This window comes from Brassica napus, unplaced genomic scaffold (genome assembly GCF_020379485.1).
Source record: "Brassica napus cultivar Da-Ae unplaced genomic scaffold, Da-Ae ScsIHWf_1139;HRSCAF=1618, whole genome shotgun sequence".
Classification (NCBI taxonomy): domain Eukaryota; kingdom Viridiplantae; phylum Streptophyta; class Magnoliopsida; order Brassicales; family Brassicaceae; genus Brassica; species Brassica napus.
Window position 1 is genome coordinate 10896 of NW_026014564.1, and position 20294 is coordinate 31189.

Consider the following 20294-nt stretch of genomic DNA (forward strand, 5'->3'; position numbering starts at 1 on the left):
GACCGCCGCCTTCTGCGCCGCTTCTTGCAGGGCGAGGCGTGCCAAGATGGTTTCCATGGACGCAGGAGGGGGTAGCGGAGTTACTGGTGTAGGCGTAGGTGTTACCTCGGGAGCCGGCATCACCTCGAGAGCTTCGCGCTCCTCGCCTGACGAAGAACTGTCGTTGCTGACAACCATAGTACTAACGTTACTTTGCTAAAAGGGGCCCCACGGTGGGCGCCTACTGTTTGATCGGAAAACGGTAGTAAAGAAGACGTGGGTTTAACAAAGACGTTTTATTATGGTCGGAAGAGACAATCAGTCGGTTACAAGAGAGGTAAGAAAGTGCGACAGAGAAGAAGCCGGTAACTCGGGGAGCTACCGGAAAAGTACAAACAACGGCAAGATGGAGCAAAGGTGAAAACCCTAATCTAGCCGCCAAGTGTTAGTCAGATGATTTCGGATTCTCTTCTCGTTCCCCTTCCTTCTCCTTATATAGTCCTCTGATGTGTCGTTCTTGACCTAATTTAGGTCGTCTTCGTGGGCCTTCCTTATTGGGCCGAGAGGCCCGCGTTCATCCGAGCGGTCGCCGAGCTGGGTGCCTCTTAGTCGAAGTCGCTCGGCTCGAGATACTGTAGAAGCGAGCCGAGAGACTGACCTTTTAAGCTGACTACCCAAGCCATCACTTTCCCTGGTCCGGGCCGGACCTTTTATTCCTTGGGCCTTGTGGGATGATTAAATCCATCCCCTACAATCTTCTCATTTTATTTTCATTAGATAATCAATTGATTAGTTTACTCTCTTTTTTTCCTAGCGAGACAAAATATCATCAAACGGATTTAATAAAAATGACACTAATCATGGGTATTGTAACCTCCAGATAGTTTCTTGTCATGGCTTCATCATAATGACCTTTTTTACATTGATAAAAATATCTTGTAAACAAGCCTACATTGTTAGTGAATAGTGATGATTACTAGCTTAGTTTATGACGTGTAAGGAATATGATCACAAGTTTGTAACACTATTCATCACTAGAGGTGTAAAAATGGATCTAAATGAATGGATTGATCCAAACCAAACCAACCCATGGTTTTAATGAATCAATAATTTGGATGTTAATGGATTAATGGTTTTTATGGGTTAATGAGTTTAGTGAGTTGGAATAATATTGGTTTGGATCAAAATGGGTTTATGGATTATCCAATCCAACCCAACGTCACCTTCGTTGTGAGGGAGAGTCAAAAGTCTATTTTTCTTCAATTTAGCCTTTTGGGTCATTGATTTTGTTGATTTATGATCGATTGAAGTGTATTTTCTGGTTTGCTTTGATCTATCGAGGAACTCGTTAGTTTAGAAGAGACTCCATTGACTCTAAGATATCTCAGATCAATCGAAGCTTGATATCTTAATCTGATTGCTTCATTTCTTTTAGGTGCTCATCGTTTGATCTACTTGTTGAACGTACAGATCTGTGTTGTTTGCTTCCGTGTTTGGTTTGATTTTGGGTGTTTTTGTTTGGTCATTCTTATGGTTTTTGGGTTGATTCTGTGTTTGGTTTTGATTATGGCTCAGCTCTCGTTTATTAAGGCAAGTACACTTGACTCTTTAAATCGTTACAACGTCTCTTCAAAGTTTTTGTAGCTGCTCTTGCAAAGCGAATCTGAGATTTGTAGCTTTTGGACTTTAGTTTGGTTGGAGTCTTGGAGAAATACTCACGAGACTTGCTTAGATTTATTTAAGTTCTTATGTGTGCTAAAGGGTGATAGAAAGGACGTACGTATGATCTTTTGTTGGCCTTATTGGTTGCTAAGATTGTTGTATGCGTTTGTCTTTCTGAGGGTTGACTTTTGGGTTGTCAACTTTATAGGTTGCACTAAACCAGACTAATTTAGGTCTAACGACAGCTATATCGCTTTTTGTTCACCAGAGCTTGATCCCTGAATTCTTGACTTGTCTTAGTTCGGTTGTTCCCAGTGTTATCAGCTTTTTTGAATGAATCTGTAACATCATAATCTGTGTATTATTCTCACAGGTTCGGGAGAAGGAGCTAAGGCGTTGTTCACCGTTCTTAGAACGCTCATCAATACCAGGGGATGATGCTGCTACTGATTTGAGATCTAATGAATGGAAGGCTGTTCCTGATATATGGAGATCATCTGCGGATAAGTACGGTGACAAAGTTGTTGTGCTTGATCCCTTTCGTATGGTTTCGTTTCATCTGTTTCTAAAGTGTTGGAATGTTTCTACCATGGTAAGTTAAAAAAGGAACGCCTTTCACAAAGACTTTAAAGCTATGGATTATTAATTTTTTTACATTTGGAGGCACATTTTGTCTTATCAATTACACTGCAAAACACAATGTGCTCGTAAAACACTTTCTAGTGTTAAAAAGACCAAAAACTCACTAATTAAAAAATTATGTACATTAACATTTTTTTACTTTTTTGTCTCTCTCATTCTTTCAAATTGACTTTATTCAAATTTCATCTTCCAATGATTCTATCACTTCTTTTTTTCTCTCCTACAAAAGGAAAAAAAAAAGCAAACTGAAAGACTACAGCTTGTAAGAAAAATGAAAAGATGTAGAAAAGGAAGAAGGTAGTTTAACCTTCTGATCTTCTAAATCCTAGATTCTCCGAATTTGTCTGATCTTTTAAATCTTTTTAATCGATTCCCGTTTTGTTGGTTTCTTAGTGTTGTTGTGGATTTCAAAATCCAGATCTGCAAAGTTACGATTTCATATTCCAGATCTGCAAAACATGTGGACGGATAGCTTGTGGATGGGGGTTGCATGAATAAGTGGTGTGTGGATAGCTGGAGCGTGGATGGTTGAACAAATCTCTGGGAATGTGTGGATGTTTGAACAGATCTCTAGGAACTAGTGGGTGGCTTCAACCTGAGAGATTCTATCGACAAAGAAGATTATCTTTCTTACCTTTCCTATATCGAACACAAACTATAAATTCATGTATTTGATGAAATTTGATCCTCATTTTTATAAAATTATGTCCACATTTTCGTTGTCCACAATTCATTCATTTATATTTTTTTTGTAAATGACTTATTCATCTAATACTATCTATAATATTTTAATTATAAAAACATTTTCTATGTTTTTATTTTAAAATTTCTAAAGTATATATAAATGGATGTCAAAATGTACATGATGAAAAGTTAAAATTTATTACATCAAATTTATTTATTTATATTTATTAATATTTGAGATAAAAACAGATAAATAAATGAGGCTGAAATTAATAACAAAGCTCTCATCAAGGGCATTATTGTCTGATCAAATAGCAAATGCCAAAGAAAAGTGCATCAAATGTTGAATGTGTCTCTGAATGTAAGACAAATTCAGAATGTAACTCATGCTATAAACAACTCATGGATTATCCCATTTTGACGCCTTTATTCGTCACACCAAATATTTAATATACATATTTTACTATGTTTCATTTTATAATACAATTCAATCATTATTATTAATTAGTTCAAATTTGTAACTAAACACAAATATACTGTATTGTTGTATTTTAAATTATTTTTACATAATTAAAATATTTTATTTTATTTTTAAAGTAAGAATCACTAAATGATTATTAAGTGGAGGTTATTGGTTGTAGTATTTTAATGAATTTAGGATTCTTTCTTGGATTTAGAAATTTTTGATAAATACATAGATTTTAAAGTCAAATAATTAGATTTCAGAATCAATGATATAGATTTCAAAATCAAAATAACTGGATTATCATAAATCAGCCAAATAGTTAAGTAGAGATACCATAATGATAACATGTTAATATCCCAGATAGTGCCTACAGCTTCTTATATCACTGTTTACCTCATTATATACAAGTTGTATCTTCGTATGAAAGTGAATTAACCTCCACTCTGTATATACAAAATAGACTAACCCTAAAGGGATAAAGATTGGGTATGTGGGATGTTCCAGACAAGAAACTGTTAAAGCCATGTGATGCATAGAAGGGACCATACTGTAGCATTTAAGTTCTCATTAGCTTTACATGGACACAGAAAACAAACGTCTTTGTAACTGGCTGCGGCTAACATTGTTCAAATAAACTCTCTATATCAGTTCGTTTATGTCCTGATAATCATAAGTTCAATGATTAAAGATAGACACTGATTAACTGCTTTAAGAAGCAAGATTTAAAACAGGAGCAGCTACGTACAATAATACAGATTTGTCAAAATATCAAGGTTCAACTCAATATTTGCTCCTTTGTATTTTTAACTTAAAATCATTCATAAATCCATTCAAATCTAATTTTAAATCAAATCTTCAAACAAATTACTATTATTGAATAACACCTGATTTTAAAAGGGGAAATTTTACTTTTACACTTTGTGGGATACCACTTTTCAACTTTACCATAAGTCTAAGGACATTTTCAGAAATACCACTTTCATTAATGAGCAAAAGACAATAATACCCTTACCTTATCTTCTTCTCCACTATCGGTTTCTCTCCCTCTCCCCAAGTCCCCGTCGTCTCTCTCTCACCATCGAGTCACTGTCGTCTCTCTCTCCTTCTGGCGCCTCTCTCTCACCGTCTAGTTTCCGGCGTGTCTCTCTCACCGTCGATCTCTCTCTCACCGTAGACTTTTGGCGACGAAATCGATTCAAAATCTCCAAGATGTCGACTCGTATACGTGATTCACAACTTGTATGTCTCTAATTTCTGTATTTGTTTGTTCTCTAATTTCTGTATTTTTGTTTGATTCGATTGTGTGCTTTCTCTTATCGAAAAATTAAACAAGGTTCTCTTAGATATCTCATTTAAAGAGGTCGATCTAAGAGAAACTGATTTGATAGTGAAACGTTGAGAGTGAAAACATTGAGTATTTGAAAACTTAAATCTGGTTTTGAAGTCATATTAAGATTGATCTGAATGGTTCCGGCTAAGAAAGAGATTTTCCGATAGTGAAAACTGCATATTAAGGAAGAGATAATTTACGATAGTGAAAACTGAATAATATTTAATTATAATCCCTTATAAATCTGGGTTTCATGAGATTGTTGATAAATACAACTCAATGATTTATAAGTGAAGAAAAAAGATGCATGAAACAAAAGTCACAGGTACAAAAGTCACAGATTACGAAGCCATGGCAAACATGAAGACTAAGTTTATGGCTTTATGGGATGGGTTTTCTACTGATCGTAATTTGCATCCTTCACCTTTCAGATCACTCTAGTGCAGTCTAGAGCATGCTCTACTTGGATACAGTAGTTTTTAAATGAGTATAATGGTTGCTTTGTAGCATATACGAGGGTGATGGTACTTGCTGCAACAAACAGACCATCAGAGTTTGATGAACCAATAATGAGGCGTCTTCCTCAAGCCTTTAAGATTGGAATGCCTGAACGTAAGGAGAGAGCTGAGATATTGAAAGTGACGCTGAAGGGAGAGAGGGTGGAGCCCGATATGAAAATGGAGACCATGTCCTCTAAGTTTCATATGAAAATGTCTAATGCTGCTGCATTCACCAAATTAGCAAGTGTTGATGTTGTGAGTTTCTATCATTTTGTTTGTCAGGTACCTAGGCCATTGTCATAGTTGGATTTGGAGAAAGTTCTTGCTACGTCGAAGACGACGCAAGTTGCAGCAGGCGAGTATTGTGGATTGAGATGGTCAAGGGAACCAGATGAGGTGGAAGCAGCTACTTTGTGTATTTTTTTTTGTTCGAAGAAAGTCAACGAAGGTAGGCTTAGAACATGTCGATCTAAGGAAAAGAGTTTCAATAGTAAACATTGAATTTTCGAAAAATTATAAACCTTTATAAATCTGGGTTCAAGTAATTTTAGGATTTTCGTTCCTCTGTTATCCAAAAAACAAATAAGGTTGATTTAGACTTGTCATTTGAATAGTTTTAGTTAGGAGAAAGATTTTCGGATAGTGAACATTGCATTTTAAAGAATTATAACCTCTTATAAATTTGGGGCTTAGGATATTGTCGATAGTACAACTCAATGCAATACAAGGTTTTATAAATAAAGGTTGTAAACACGAGTTGATCATATATGTCTATAAAAAACATATAAATGTGTGAATTTGAAAAGTCTCGTCTTTTATTATCATATATTCTTTGTAAGGCTGTTATCGAAATACATAAACATTATGATTGGATAAGGTATTTTTAGACCATGATTAAAAGTTAACATCATCTTTTTATTTCATCTTGCAGTTAGATAGCAATGAATTGCACATCTTTGAGATTGCCTCTGAGGATTTATGAAGTTGGAACAGAATCAGTAGACAATCCAAAAGTGATTATCCAATCGGTGTCTTTGTCAATAATGTGAAGTGTATATAAAATATTATAAATGTAGTTTTATAGGAGTTTATAAAATTAAAAATTAGAGATTTGTAGAGACTTATAAAACGTTGTTTATTCTTTGTTACATCTTGTGGTTAATACAATGTTTGGATTCCCTGAGGAATACAAACATTTCGTGAACCCAACACCTCCTGATCTTGATAACATGGATCTTGACAGTTCAACAAGGATATAAAATGAAGAAAAGCTAATGGGAACAAGGATTTGTGAATTTACATTTTGCAACGTATGATATAAGACAATAACACATGAAAGAAGATAAAAATGAAGAGCAAAAGAAAGATGAAGAGCAAACAAGAGTTTATAAATCATTTATAAAAGTTTATAAAACAATTTGTAAAGTTTATAATATTTTTATAAAGGTTTATAAAACAATTAATAAAGTCTATAAACCATTTATAATTGTTTATAAAAATGTTATGAAAGTTTATAAACAATTTATAAGGGATATGCATACAATTTATAAGGTTTATTGGTTTATGAATCACTTAGAAAGTCTCTTAAATCATTTATAAGAGGCTATAACAATTTATAAAGACTTTTAAAATAATCTTTATAAGGACATAAAAAATAATAAATAAGAGTTTATAAATCATTTATAAAATTTTATTAAAAACAATTTATAAATATTATAAACCTTTTATAAAGGTTTACAAATTATTTGTAAGAGTCTATAAAACATCTATAAAGGCTTATAAAACAATTTATAAAGTATATATACTATTTATAAATGTTTATTACAAAAATTATAAAAGTTTATAAATCATTTATAAGGGGTATGTATATAATTTATAAGGTTTATAGAGGTATATACAGGTTTAGAAATCAATTGGAGATATTAAATCAATTATAAGAGTCTATAACTATTTAGAAAAGCTTATTAAACAAGTTATAAGAGTTAATAAAATAATTTTCTAGGGTTTATAAAGGTATGTAAATAATTTATAAGAGTTTATAAAATATTTATAAAAACAATTTATATGAATATGTTCTAAACAACCAACTTCGTCAACTCTTTAATGTTGTTCAATTCAGTCTTAGAATGTGTGTGAGTTTCTCTCTACAACATTAATCATGCAGTTATTTACTAAAAGTTAAATTTGTTCCAATTTTTTTAGACCTTTATAAAATATAAATCTGGATTTCAGGATATTGTCAAAAGTACAACTCGACGATTTATAAGTCTTTATAAAAAAGTTTTTTAATAAGAGTTCAAGTAATTTTAGGATTTGCTTCCTTCTGTTATCTAAAAAGCAAATAAGGCTTAGTTGGACTTGTTATTTGAATAATTCTGGTTAAGATTAAGATTTTCGGATAGTGAACACTGCATTTTTACAGAATTATAATTCTTTATAAATCTGGATTTCAGGATATTGTTAAAAGTACAACTTGACGATTTATAAGTCTTTATAAAGAAGTTTTTAAACAAGAGTTGATCGCATATGTCTATAAAAACATATAAATGTGTGAACTTGAGAAGTCTTGTCAGGAATGCTAGGCAGAATAAGTATAAGGAACTCAAAAATGATTTATAAACGGATTTATAATGGCTTACAAGTTAATTTTTCTAAAGTTCCTCAAAAAGACAATCAATACAAAAAGGTATATCTGGTGAAAGAGCCACGTCCTTCAGCAAAGGATATACTGCCTCAACCCTCTCTGTAGACTGTACAGAGACCATGCTTGTGATCAGAATCAAACAAGCTCATTTCAAGGTTTAGTTTTATAAATACTACTACTTACCTTAACTCATGTGGATGGAGAAGAGAATGTGAGAAGCACCAAGATCTCAAATGAAGGAAGTGGAATCAGCGGCTCGCCCTCCCTAAGAGCTCCATCTACAAGTATGGTCTGAGCCCTTGGACGCGACAGCATCCTAATTAAGAGATGTCTGAAGAAGATGAGATAGAAGAATGTATTAACAAGCCAACTCTGCAACTTTTATAAAGCGTTATAAATATGTAATTCTTTGATCGCATAAACCACGTTCTTGTTCAGAGTCCCTCTTGCTTCTTCAAATAGCTCACCAACCTCGTCGATCTTCAAAATCTGAACGCAAGCCAATCACATATTATTCCTACACATCAGCACTAGCTCACTTCCAAAAACAATATTCAAAAATAATATGCTTTCGTAACTCAATAAACTCATCTCCATCTCCACTGCTTCTTTAGATATTATACACAAAACAAGACATAAAAAATGAATCTCATAAAGTACCAAACATAACGTTACATTACCAAAATACCAACCTTCCACTCATATATTGCACATACTAAACCTTGCTAGTCAAACTACAAATAGTAGCATTGTATTACCTCAAGAAAGTGAGGTACTTGATATGCATATCACACACATATTCTCCACAACATCCTTTAAATCCAAAAGCTCACAGCACACCTTTGTAATATTACCAGATCAACCAAGAGAAGAAGTAATCAAGGAATAATATTACTCTTAGATTAGTAATTAAATATATGTTAAACTCTATGTCTTTTGATTGCTAACAAATCAGCAGTAAAATTCGAAAGGACTCAATTTATAAGGTCTTATAAATTTGAGATTTGAAAACTTCATGAGAAAAATTTCGTCTTCTTTTCGAGAAACAGATCGATTTTGATAAACCAACCTACAATTACAGAAAGAGACGAAAATCACCATCTATTATCCTCTTACCTTTGTTAGCGTTTCTTAGGCGTAGGGAAAGAGATCGTCTCGTTCGTCTGAGCTTGTAGAGTCTGTCAGCTTCGTCGGAAACTCTTTATCGTTAGATCTCGCCGGAAAACTCGTCGTCAGATCTCGTCGGAAACTCTTCAGTGTTCGTAAATCTCACCGAGAACTCTTCTTGTTCATTTGAGCTCATCAGCGTCGTCGGATCTCGCCGTACAACTAGTCAGAAATTTTACCGGAGAACTCCTCAGCGCCGGAGAACTCGTCAACATATCGTCTGATTCGTCGGTATCGTTCATTTTGGATCTGAGATTTGAAGAAATCTTGGGGAAGAAAAAAATAGTTTTAGGTTTAATTAGTTAGGGATATAATGGTATTTTGCCTATTAAAATTTTAATGGTAAAATTGGTTAGTGTAAAGTTGAAAAGTGGTATTAGAAAAGTGGTATTAGTGGCAATTCCCCATTTTAAAATCTATTTTAAAATCATATAACCAATAACAATTGATTTGAATATAGATTTTAAAATCATATAACCAATAACAATGAATTTGAATATAGATTTTAAAATCACATAACCAATAACACTAGATTTGACTTGTATTTTCAAATCCCTTAAAATATATGAACCAATAACACCCCCTAACATTTATTTTATATTGTAAAAAAATAAAACATCATAGAACTTTTATATTTTATTTTAGCAATATGAAATTTTAATTAGTACTATTAAATTCACCAAACATTAAAATAACATTTTTATTTTATTTTATAATATAGTTAAACTTGTATTACTAACTAATACGAATTTTATTAAAAGAAATATATTATTTTTATGTGCTTTTAAAAATTAATAGTTTGTATTTTTTATACAATATTTTATAATAAATAAAATACATAAAAGTATAATATTTTTAAACTAAAAACATAAATGTAAATAAATATTATAAACATAAAATTACAAAATAATTAAACAAACATATTTAAGTGTGGTCAAATAATTTTATTTAGCAGTTACAAATAATAAAAATATAAAAATTACTAAAGCTGAAAACATAAAATAATATATAATATTAATTTTTGTGTAATATTTGGTGTTATGGTTAGATATGAAAAAAAAATGTATGACATCAAAACACCAAATTTGGTGTAATTTCAACACCAAACTTAGTATCATGGTTGGAGATGTCATCAATGACTTCACAAGCGTTGACTACACAAGTCATAGAGGCAGTCGGTTTTGGAGTTGTGATTTTGTTTTCTTTAATGAATATAAATTTTTTTCGATTAAAAACTATTTTACATATGAGTGCTGCATTAACGGTAAATAAATCAAAAGAATAAAAAGAGAGAAAATTATTATTGACTTTTATTTCTTATTTAGTTACTTCTTCTGTTTTAAAAAGATGTATGTTTTAAGATTTTCACACTTATTAAGAACATATATTATACTAGTGTTATTACGGCGCTACGCACCGGATTCGTATGTTTTATTCTTACATGAATTTACAATTCATTTTATGGTCTTAGTAAAAAAAATGTTCAAAAATATGAAAATAAAAATATACTGGTTAGCGATCCTAGTGTATTACTTTTTTTAAAAAAGTTACTTAGTTCAAAGTGAAATAGCATCAGTGATTGTAACTAATCGATTCAATAAAAGTATAATAAAAAGCCGATAGTCGTAACAAAGTTAATTTAGTTGGAATTTAAATATAAAGTAAAGTTGATGTTTTATTTAGAGAACATACTTATACTGTTAAGTACCATGTGGATAGTATATAGAAGAAACATCATTTGAAATTTTATTTTAGTGACTAATCTGAATTTAAACATGTGTAATGAAGTTTTGTTCATATATGTTTTTATCTGATTTTTGGTTTAAAAAAAAACTAATTCTGGTAATGGAACATATTAGGAAATGAAGAAAAATATTTATATGTTATATTGTTTAAAAATTTAAACGAAAATCAAAAGCAGTATGTAAATAAAACTGAAAATTAGAACATAAGAAACCCCCATATAAATTGTAATAATGCTGAATCACATATGACTTTCCCTACATATGGGAAATCTTACATTTGTACGAAGCCATTGATCAATGCAACATAAATAGAAAGTACGGCGTAAAAGAGCATAGATAGTTCCATTGTTGTAATTTCTGAACTATACAGTGCATGTATCGTTTTCTTTTTCTGTAGTTGGAGGCCTATTAGTTGCGTCAAGATCGGTGATGATAAGGTTGACGTCAGGTCTTGCGGTCGCGTTTTGGTTGTAGTCTGTGATGGTAAGAGTAACTTGAAGATCATCAGTTACGTTATTCTCTTCATCTGTTAGTAATTTCATCACGTATTGGGTTGTTTCTTGAATAAGCAGGGTTGAGTCGGGTTGCTCGATTTCATGGTATGTTAACATGAATTCCATGCCATCAGTTGTGGAGTCATTAAAATTACCTTGATAGTCGGTGATAGGTGGTAGCTGGAAATTAATAATAGATTGTTGTGTGTTGGATCTGTTGATATAGACTTGAAGTGTGTTGGTGTTCGATTTCATGGTATGTTATCATAAATTCTATGCCCTCACTTTTTGAGTCATTAAAATTATCTTGATGGTCTGTGATAGATGGTAGTTCGAAATCAATGATAGATTATTGTGTGTTGGGTCTGTTGATGTAGACTTTGAGTGTGCGCCGGGGATTTGCTCCTTAAGATCTTGTTTGGTGTGAGAACTCATAAGATAAAAGTGGTTCGTCATTCATTCTTTGGTTATTTGTATGAGTTCAAAGTTTTAAGAAGTATAAGATGTTATAGCTATATTTTTTTTATAGATGGTGAGTTTAAATTATCGATTTTCTTGATTTCTTGTAACATTTTGGTTAAAGGACAATTTAATTCAGAAGCGTTTGGTCTTTTGAGTCAATGGTTTGTAATGAATTGATTGTTTGTTTTATGTTAGACTGTTATCAATATTATTTATAAGCGAAGATAAAAAGATACAAATGAATCATTTTGCAACCTTAAAAGAGTAAAAGTCATATCAAGAGTTTCTATACCAAAGTTCCTAAACCATAAACCTACGGACAAGTGAATAAAAGAAAAGTAACATTTTTTTTATTAATTTTAATGTTCTAATATTTAATTTATCCAACTGATAATAATTTTAACCATCTGTATTTGTTGATCTTGTTAAAAGGGCATAGGTTTTTCTCACCACTAAAAAAGTTTAGTTGTTTTACATTTTTCAATATTTATTATATAGTGAATAAAAATAAATTAATATATTACAGTTGATATTCAACACAAACATAACAAACTATTATCTCTGTTTATATTTTGGATTTATTGATTTTTTTATATTTTAAATATTGTATTTCAAACTTATTATGTTTAAATAATATGAAAAAGAGGAATTGGTTCCTCGTATTTTTTGTAAAAACATTTCCTAGAACCATACAAATATAATACTTCTTTTAGAAATATATGTACTCATTATTAAAATGTTATTATATTATAAATATAACTTCTGATATTGATTTTTCTATTATATTATGAAAATAACTTCTGATATTTATTTTTATATTATCTTATAAAAATAATCTGATATTTTATATTGAGGTAACTTTATTATAAATTATTATATAAATAGTTTTATTTATTTATTAGATATTCTTCTTTTATCTGAAATAGTGTATATAATGTTTCAGATTATTCTCAGTTAAATTATGTGCTAAAAAAGTTCTCTTGTGGATGTCAATAACCCGTCGTTGACGATGTGTCTGTTCTGAATGTTACTTCTAATCAGATCGTGGTGGTGAAAAAATTCATCAACTTCGACCTCTCAAGAAATAGAATGTAAAGACAATGAGTTGTTTAAGGTGAACGTTATCCTATAATACATATTCAGGTCTATACAGGTGGATGTCTTACAACCTTACGAAAGTATGGGTGGGCCTTTTGGTCCAGCATCAGTGTGCCGTATAGATGAACATTCTCATGATCATCATTTTCTTTAAATTGTTGTAGTCTGTGTATCAAAGTAAAAATGGGTGCAAGAGGTGGCAGTCAAAAATAACCGGGCTGCAGAAGAATTGTATCAGTGATGTGGTTTATGGAACTCGCATTTACAGTTTTTCACAGTCTCATAATGGTTGCCATTGTTACGATTCAGTAGTGGTAGAAGAAGAATCACCACCAACGATTTTTGGGTTAACGCTAGTGGCTACAACTACATTAGGAGCAGCAATAGAACTGTCTTTTTTTTCTGAAACGCGATGGCTAGCTCGTGAAAGACCTGAAGACAAACAGAAAAATCCATGTGCGTGGAATTACGTTATTCATAAATGCGTAATGTTACACATAACTGTGGAAAAGCACCTGTCAAGGCGAATGGTTGCATTGTATGTTGTGTCGTACGTGTTTCTTCGTTCAATGTGATCCTGAATTCCTGATGACGCACAACTCACCAGTAATGTCTTGGCAAGAAAAACATAGTCATCAATATTGATATGCTTGAAAGCAGAGGTTAACATACAGAGGATGTGAGACTAACCGGGTAGGTGGGTGTTGAAATTTGCCAACGGAAGTAGTTTTCGTGGTTGCAGAATATAAACATCTTCTCAAGTATTGTAATATCCGGATGAGTTGAGTCAATGAATACCGCAACATCTTCTCAAGTATTTATCAAGGTGGTGGTGCTCCGTGCTACGTCAAACCCACTTATTGAGTAAATAGAACCTTCCTTAAACAGATCTCAAAAGGTGTTCAGACTTTTCACATTGATGGAACCCTCTGATCAACGTTGCATACAGAACATTCATATTAATTTCTGGCTATAATTGGAGAGTTGATGGTAGATGGTCATTGTAATCTGAGAAGCCAAAATATATTGCCTTGAACTGAGAGGTGTCTTCTAAACCATCTCCTGAAAATTTCCTCCATCCTGAAACTTAAGATTTATCTTTCTGTTGCATACATATATGTAACTTCTGTATTCTGTATTCATATCTTTTGCATCCAAAATCAAAGGGAGTACTGGTAGGGGTATCATCACCATCAAGCTTGAATTCTGCAGCTCCTTGAAGTTCAACCATGGCTTCACCCACAATTTCGCTTCGTAAAGCTTCTTCTTCTCTGGATCTCCAAGGGCAGATGATGTATCATTGCTGCTACAACTGGCTAATCACATTCCTAAATACGATCCCTAACACTAGTAGAAATCTTGCTCATAGCCACGAAATACCTACGAAATTTTCGTGGCAAATTTGAAAATGCTACGAAAATACTATGAAAATAAAACGTAGCAAAAAAAGCCACGAAAATGCCACTAAAATGTCACGAAATATGAAACGTAGCAATTCGTACGTAAATCGTAGCAAAAAAAAGTCACGAAAGTACCACAAAGTAAAACGTAGCAAACTATAGCCACGTTTTTTTGCTACCGAATTTTCGTGGCAAACTGCTACGAAATTAAACATCCCTATAAACATAGCTAATTTGTAAAAAATATCTTTTTTGCTACGGTTTGGCCACTAAATTTTCCGTGGCTGTGTAAAAAAGCCACAATTTTATCACGAATTAGCCACTAAAATTTGAAATATTAAACCCTAAATATACTTTTAAAACCCTAAACTCTAAATAAAAATCTTAAATTCTTATTTTAACTTTAAATCTCAAACTTAAATTCAAAAAATAATGTTTTTCAGGTTTTACTCTTAAATCTTTAATCTAACCTTGAAACTATATTCCAAACCATACACTTTAAACCTAAACATAATACCCTAAATCATAAATTCAAACACCAAAACTAATATTTTCAAACTCAAATGTTAAACATAAATTACAATCTCTATACCCCAAATCAAAAACCTAATCTTTAAAGAATTTAACTATTTAAACTAAATAAATAATGCTCAATACATAATTATTAGTTATTTATATAAATATTTAAAATCTTTACACGAAAACTTTATCTCTTTGTTTGGTAAGCATGTAAACTTCATCTAAAATTAAAAAAAAACAGTATCTTTAATTCTAAGGCTTAAACTATTAAACCTAAACAAACCCTCTATAACCCCTAAACTCAAACCCTAAAACCTTTAATTCTAAATAAAAACTAAACACTATAGTATAACTAAACTTGCTCTTAAATCCTAAACTATAAATATACTTTAATAAAAGTGACACTTAACTTTATATTTTCATACTATAAACTAGTCTTTTATTTTGAACTAAATCACTAGATTATATATCATAAACATGACACTTAACTTTATATTTTTGTTTTGAACTAAATCAACATATCTTAAATCATAAACATAATTTTTAATATCTATAATTTAAAAAATATAAAATTAAATAAAACATTCTCTTTTGTCTTCCATATATATTAAAACTAAAATGCTGTAAAAAAGAAGGTAGAATAGAGTAAACATAATTAATAATTACTCATAACTTTCTATTGGTTAAGATAAGAGGGTGAGGATCACAATTTTTGACCATTGATTAAATCTAATCAATGGTTCAGATTCATTTATTTGTGTTTCTTTCTCTCTCTCCAAAGTCTCTTCTCTCGATATCTTTTTCTGCCTTTTCTAATCTTCTTCTCTCTGTCTCTTCAACAACACAACTCTGTCTTAATCTCTCACAATCACTCACAGCCTTCTTCTTCTCCATATACAACAACGACGTTTAACAACGACCGTCGCGTTCTTCACCACCACCACCGTCACGCTCTTCACCACCATCACCGTCACGCTCTTCACCACCATCACCGGTAGCGTCTCTCTCTCTCTCTCTCCTTCTCTCTTCTGAGCGTTGAATCTGAGTTTATTTATTTTGGTAAAGGAAGGTGGAGGAGGCAGAGGAGATTGATGAAGGATGAGGTAGCAGAAGCGGTGGCTCGTGAGCTGAGCCGGCTTGAAGATTGAAGATAAGAAGCTACGGTGAGGAAGCAGAAGAAGCGTGACGGCGGAGGAGGCGTGAAGCGTCGCTTCATCAATAACACCACCGGTGGCTCCAGAAACAAATCGAGTCGCCGCTTCAGGCGAACTATCCGGAGGTGTCGGTGGTGAAGCTGGTGGCGGTACCGGTGGTTGAGCCGACGTATATATTTGTGTATATATATGTATGATATATATTTATAATTTGTTTTCTATATATTTTGTAATTTCATTAATAAAAATTATTTTTTTCTAATTTAGTAATTTATTTTTCATGAATTTTTTTTTTAATTTTTTTTTTTTAAAACACACGTTTTAGCCACGATTTATTTCGTAGCTAGAATAGACACGCAAATTTTCGTAGCAAAATGTAACAATATTTGCCACGAAAATGTCGCAGCAAATCGTGGCAATTTGCTACGTTCTTTGACACGGTCAGTTTTTGCTACGATCGTATACGTACGATTTAATTTTCGTAGCATTTAGTGGCTTCCTCTCTATATACCCACGAAATTTGGGTTATAGCCACGAAAATAAATGTGGCTGTGGGGGCTTTTTTTACTAGTGTAAAGATGCACACAAGTTTAAACATTGAACTTAATTTCAAACAACAAATCACAGAATATCTAAATAATTCTACGGGAATTGGAGAGGCCACTGAAAAAGCATATATATATGGTTAAACACTGGAAAAAAAGGTTTAAGAACAATGGATTGGTTAAGAACCTCAGATACATTTGAACCGAGATCCATAGGATTGCAACTAATGTTGAAGAAGAATAACCACACTGGACCCAAAAGATACAAATCAGTCACAACTTTCTACAAATGGAAAAGAAAAAAGTTGAAAAGGTTTGGAGTTTTCTTCTTACAGTGAAACTGAATGGAATTTGACCAAGAGCAACGATTAGAACACATGGAAGAACATGGATAGAGCTGTCTCTGATAACTTGAGACGAACCCATCATACTCGACTGTCTTGAACCCATCCGGTACCAACTCCCTATCTGAATGAAAGGTCATCGCAGATCATTCTTAGCCTCCTCTGTATCACTCTTAATCCTAATATATATATCAAAGCTTCAAGCTCTAGCTTAATTGTCTGCACATGGAAAGAAAAGTTTACTATTGTGTACAGGAAGAAGTTAAAACTCTTGGAAAAGAGAAAGACTTACATAGCAAGCATCTTCCTCACTAAGGAACTCAATGAATCCATAACCTTGATGAAGATTTGTCATCCTATCTTTGGGAACATAGACATTAATTGATAAAATCTAAAAACAAAAAAAGGAGCATAATGTCAGAGAAAGACCAGTTCTACTAAGTATAACCAAAAACCATAAGATACAGAAGAAGAAACTTAGCGAAGATTGTTCATATGAATCAAAGCGTTCAACTTACCAACATGGCATGCTTGTACTAACAATTCCCAAAGAAATTCTTCAGATAGCTACGATTCACAGATAAGAGAAACTGAGAAACACATAGAAAATCTCCCGAACCAATCTGAAATTTAAGGTTCGTGCGAGAGAGAAAGAAAGGAAAAGAACCTGGGGGCCGAGATTCCCAACGTAAACAGTAGCTTCTTGATTCCTCTCAGCGGAGTGTTGGCCTAGAAGATTAAATCCTACTCCAGGATATATTAGAGTTGTTGTCTGCTTCTCCTCATTTGTTTCTGCTACTGCACCAACATCATAAATATCAAATTATGTTTTACAATTATAAACAGTGTTAGTAGTGGGAGGGTGCGATGGATCTAGTCATTTACTTGTGTTCTCGAACCTTCCTGCTTCCTTTGTTCCTCTTTGGAACAGTTCAGATTGCAAAGCAGGGTGAAGAATTCACCATTGTTGTAGCTTTGTATACACTGGAAAAAGTTTAAGAACAATGGATTAAAGGTACAATGAAGAGATGATAGTGGGATTAACGGGTTTTGTTTATTGAATGCCATAACTATGGAGGTTATTTCATCGGGGGAAGTGGAATGGGATCGTTAGGTTGCAGGTTAGATAATAATGTCGATTAGAGAGAAGAAAGGGTATCATTTGATGGGCTTTATTTGAAGAGAAACAAACGAAGACTATAAAAGGGTTGTTTTATTTAGACCCTACAAACTGAGATCTGTTAAATCAATGAAGCAAACAACGTAAATGAGAGTGGACATGTGTCACAAAAAAGGATGATGAGGTGGAGGGCTGTATGCAGAGCACAACTCTACTTTATATATATATATTTAGTGGTATTCCGGCGCTACGCGCCGGGTTCATATATTTTATTCTCTAAGGAGTCCAAAATGTTTGTAATCATGGAATAACCAGTATCTCTGGATAAGCTCTTACATCGTGTGTGTATGTTCTTTTAGCTGCTTCATATGATGTTGTTGGAAGATGTTACATTTGATGATCAATACGGTTTCTAGCAAACGTAGATTATGTTATTGTGTTTTGTAGTTATTAGGGATTCTTTCTTTCCATTGTTCATTAGGATATATAGTTGTTTCTACTAAATAGTAAATTAGTAATTTGTTTAGGAGAGATTGCATTATGCAATTAATGAACAATATCTTCAAAAGTATCTTAGTAGAAAAGGGAGGTTTTTGTTTCTAAATTTTCAACGTTGGTCTTCATATTGTTTTGTTGCTGATTTTGAATTGTAATTTTACTATAATGGGCTAATTATAGGTTTATTTTAAGTCAATAGATGTGTACTTCCATAGTTTTATAGTCGTATGGTTGTCATGGTTAGATATGCCGAGGAGAAAATGATAGGTTCTCGCTCTTTGAGTGTGTAGTGAAAAAGACAAATAGCATGTGGCGAAGAAGAGTAAGCATTTATATCTTATACATTTTCTTTTGTTTTGCTTGAGTTATGGCTGTTGTATTAATGGTTAGTGGTAATTATTATAATTTTCCTTAATGTAGGAGCGAATTGCATGTGGATTTTGGAGCTTAGATTATAGGCGATTTGGGGTAACTGATGAAGGAGTGATAGGGCGAACTCATGTGAATGTATTTTACGCCGTAGTTATTTTGTTAGTTTAGTATGTTCGCAGACCTTGATTTCCATGTAACTATTTTTTGTTTTGACTCATTTTTTCTTGTCTGTTAACGTGGGGTTTTTTTTTTGACACATATGTTGTTGTATTTAGTAATTTTTGGTGTAATGTTTTAGATTAATGGTTGACCATATTTCGTATTTGTGTAATGAAATCTATCTTATGTCAGTAAGTTGCTGTAATATTTATGTCTCTTCTTTAAGTTAAGCATTAAGGTTGACTTCCAATAAAATCAATCAATACATTGATAAACCAGACGTTTTTATAGAGGATCCGTTTAGGATGAAACGGTTTCTTTGTGGACATTATGCATTTCACTTAAATGGCGATTGAGTATAATTCCTTACAAATGGATTATGTTACTTTTTAATGTGTTTGAGACGACTGGGTCAAATTGATAGACAATTTATTTGCTTGATCATCAAGAAACCAGAATATAGGTTCTCGTTCAAATAAATTTGGTGGCTCCATTTTTCGTTTTCCGAAATCACGTCCTTTCTAGTTTGTTATGTAAGAAGGAAGAGTTTTAAAATTCAATTTTTATTCGAGCTGCTTGTGTTTGCTTGTGAAGTAATTTGTCGATGAGAAGCTGAGTTTGTACATTCATTTTCTGAAGATGTTATTGTACATTCATTTTCTGAAGATGTCTGTGTTTTCCATAGGAAATATCTAATAAATGATAACTTCTATTTTTTTAATATAAATCTTTGGTCCAATAGGTTTCTCAGTTACCAAGCCAGGAAAAAAATAATAAAAAATGACATTGAAGTGATTCATACCAGGAGTTCGTATAGTGTTTTGATTTATACGAAGAAGAAAACTATATTCTAAAATCTCATTTGATTTTTTTTTGAAAAAGCTATCAAAATCAGTTCAATATCCTCGAGCAAGCTGGTGAACACCTTCCATATCGCTTTCATCTGCTACCACCTGCACTATCAATTGTTGTCTCCAGCTTGGGAACACACCATGTCATGTATAAGTAAGATTACAAAGACATTTCACTGAGCACCAGAGATAGAAGGAAAAAATCCATACTTGGAAAATTCATTCACTGTGTCTAGATATGGTAATTGAGAGGCACACATGTGTAGTGGAGACAGTCAACAGGCCATTTCATTGCAGTGTAATTTTCAACGGAAGTAACCATAGAGTTCCAAGTAACCGTAGAGTTCTCAAGTTCGTCCATGTTTTCCCATCCACTGATCCCTTCATGCCCATCAAGACACACATAATCTTCCTAAGGTGCTTGTCTTAATAAGACAAAGTCTAGGCTCAAACATATAG

General features: G+C 32.6%; 2 protein-coding genes and 1 long non-coding RNA gene across 5 annotated transcripts; all 3 read left to right on the forward strand.

Annotated features, from left to right (window-relative positions):
* Positions 1 to 1125: 1125 nt before the first annotated feature.
* LOC125596114 lies at positions 1126 to 3077 on the forward strand. Its single transcript, XM_048771395.1, has 3 exons — positions 1126 to 1209; positions 2015 to 2233; positions 2677 to 3077. The coding sequence occupies exons 1-3, from the start codon at positions 1126 to 1128 to the stop codon at positions 2779 to 2781; spliced, it is 408 nt and encodes a 135-aa protein (XP_048627352.1). The 3' UTR covers positions 2782 to 3077.
* Positions 3078 to 4428: 1351 nt separating this feature from the next.
* Positions 4429 to 6430, forward strand: LOC125596116 (outer mitochondrial transmembrane helix translocase-like). Of its 2 annotated transcripts, XR_007330839.1 has the most exons (3): positions 4429 to 5169; positions 5271 to 5711; positions 6195 to 6430. XR_007330839.1 is itself a non-coding variant. In XM_048771396.1 (2 exons), the coding sequence occupies exons 1-2, from the start codon at positions 5067 to 5069 to the stop codon at positions 5564 to 5566; spliced, it is 399 nt and encodes a 132-aa protein (XP_048627353.1). In that variant the 5' UTR covers positions 4429 to 5066; the 3' UTR covers positions 5567 to 6430. The 2 variants fall into 2 exon arrangements, 1 of the variants encoding a protein (XP_048627353.1); XM_048771396.1 differs by having other exon boundaries at positions 5271 to 6430.
* Positions 6431 to 14471: 8041 nt separating this feature from the next.
* LOC125596115 lies at positions 14472 to 16208 on the forward strand. 2 transcript variants are annotated; one of them, XR_007330833.1, is made up of 2 exons: positions 14472 to 15786; positions 15858 to 16208. It is a non-coding gene; the product is annotated as an uncharacterized LOC125596115 (long non-coding RNA). The 2 variants fall into 2 exon arrangements; XR_007330834.1 differs by having other exon boundaries at positions 15862 to 16208.
* Positions 16209 to 20294: the final 4086 nt, after the last annotated feature.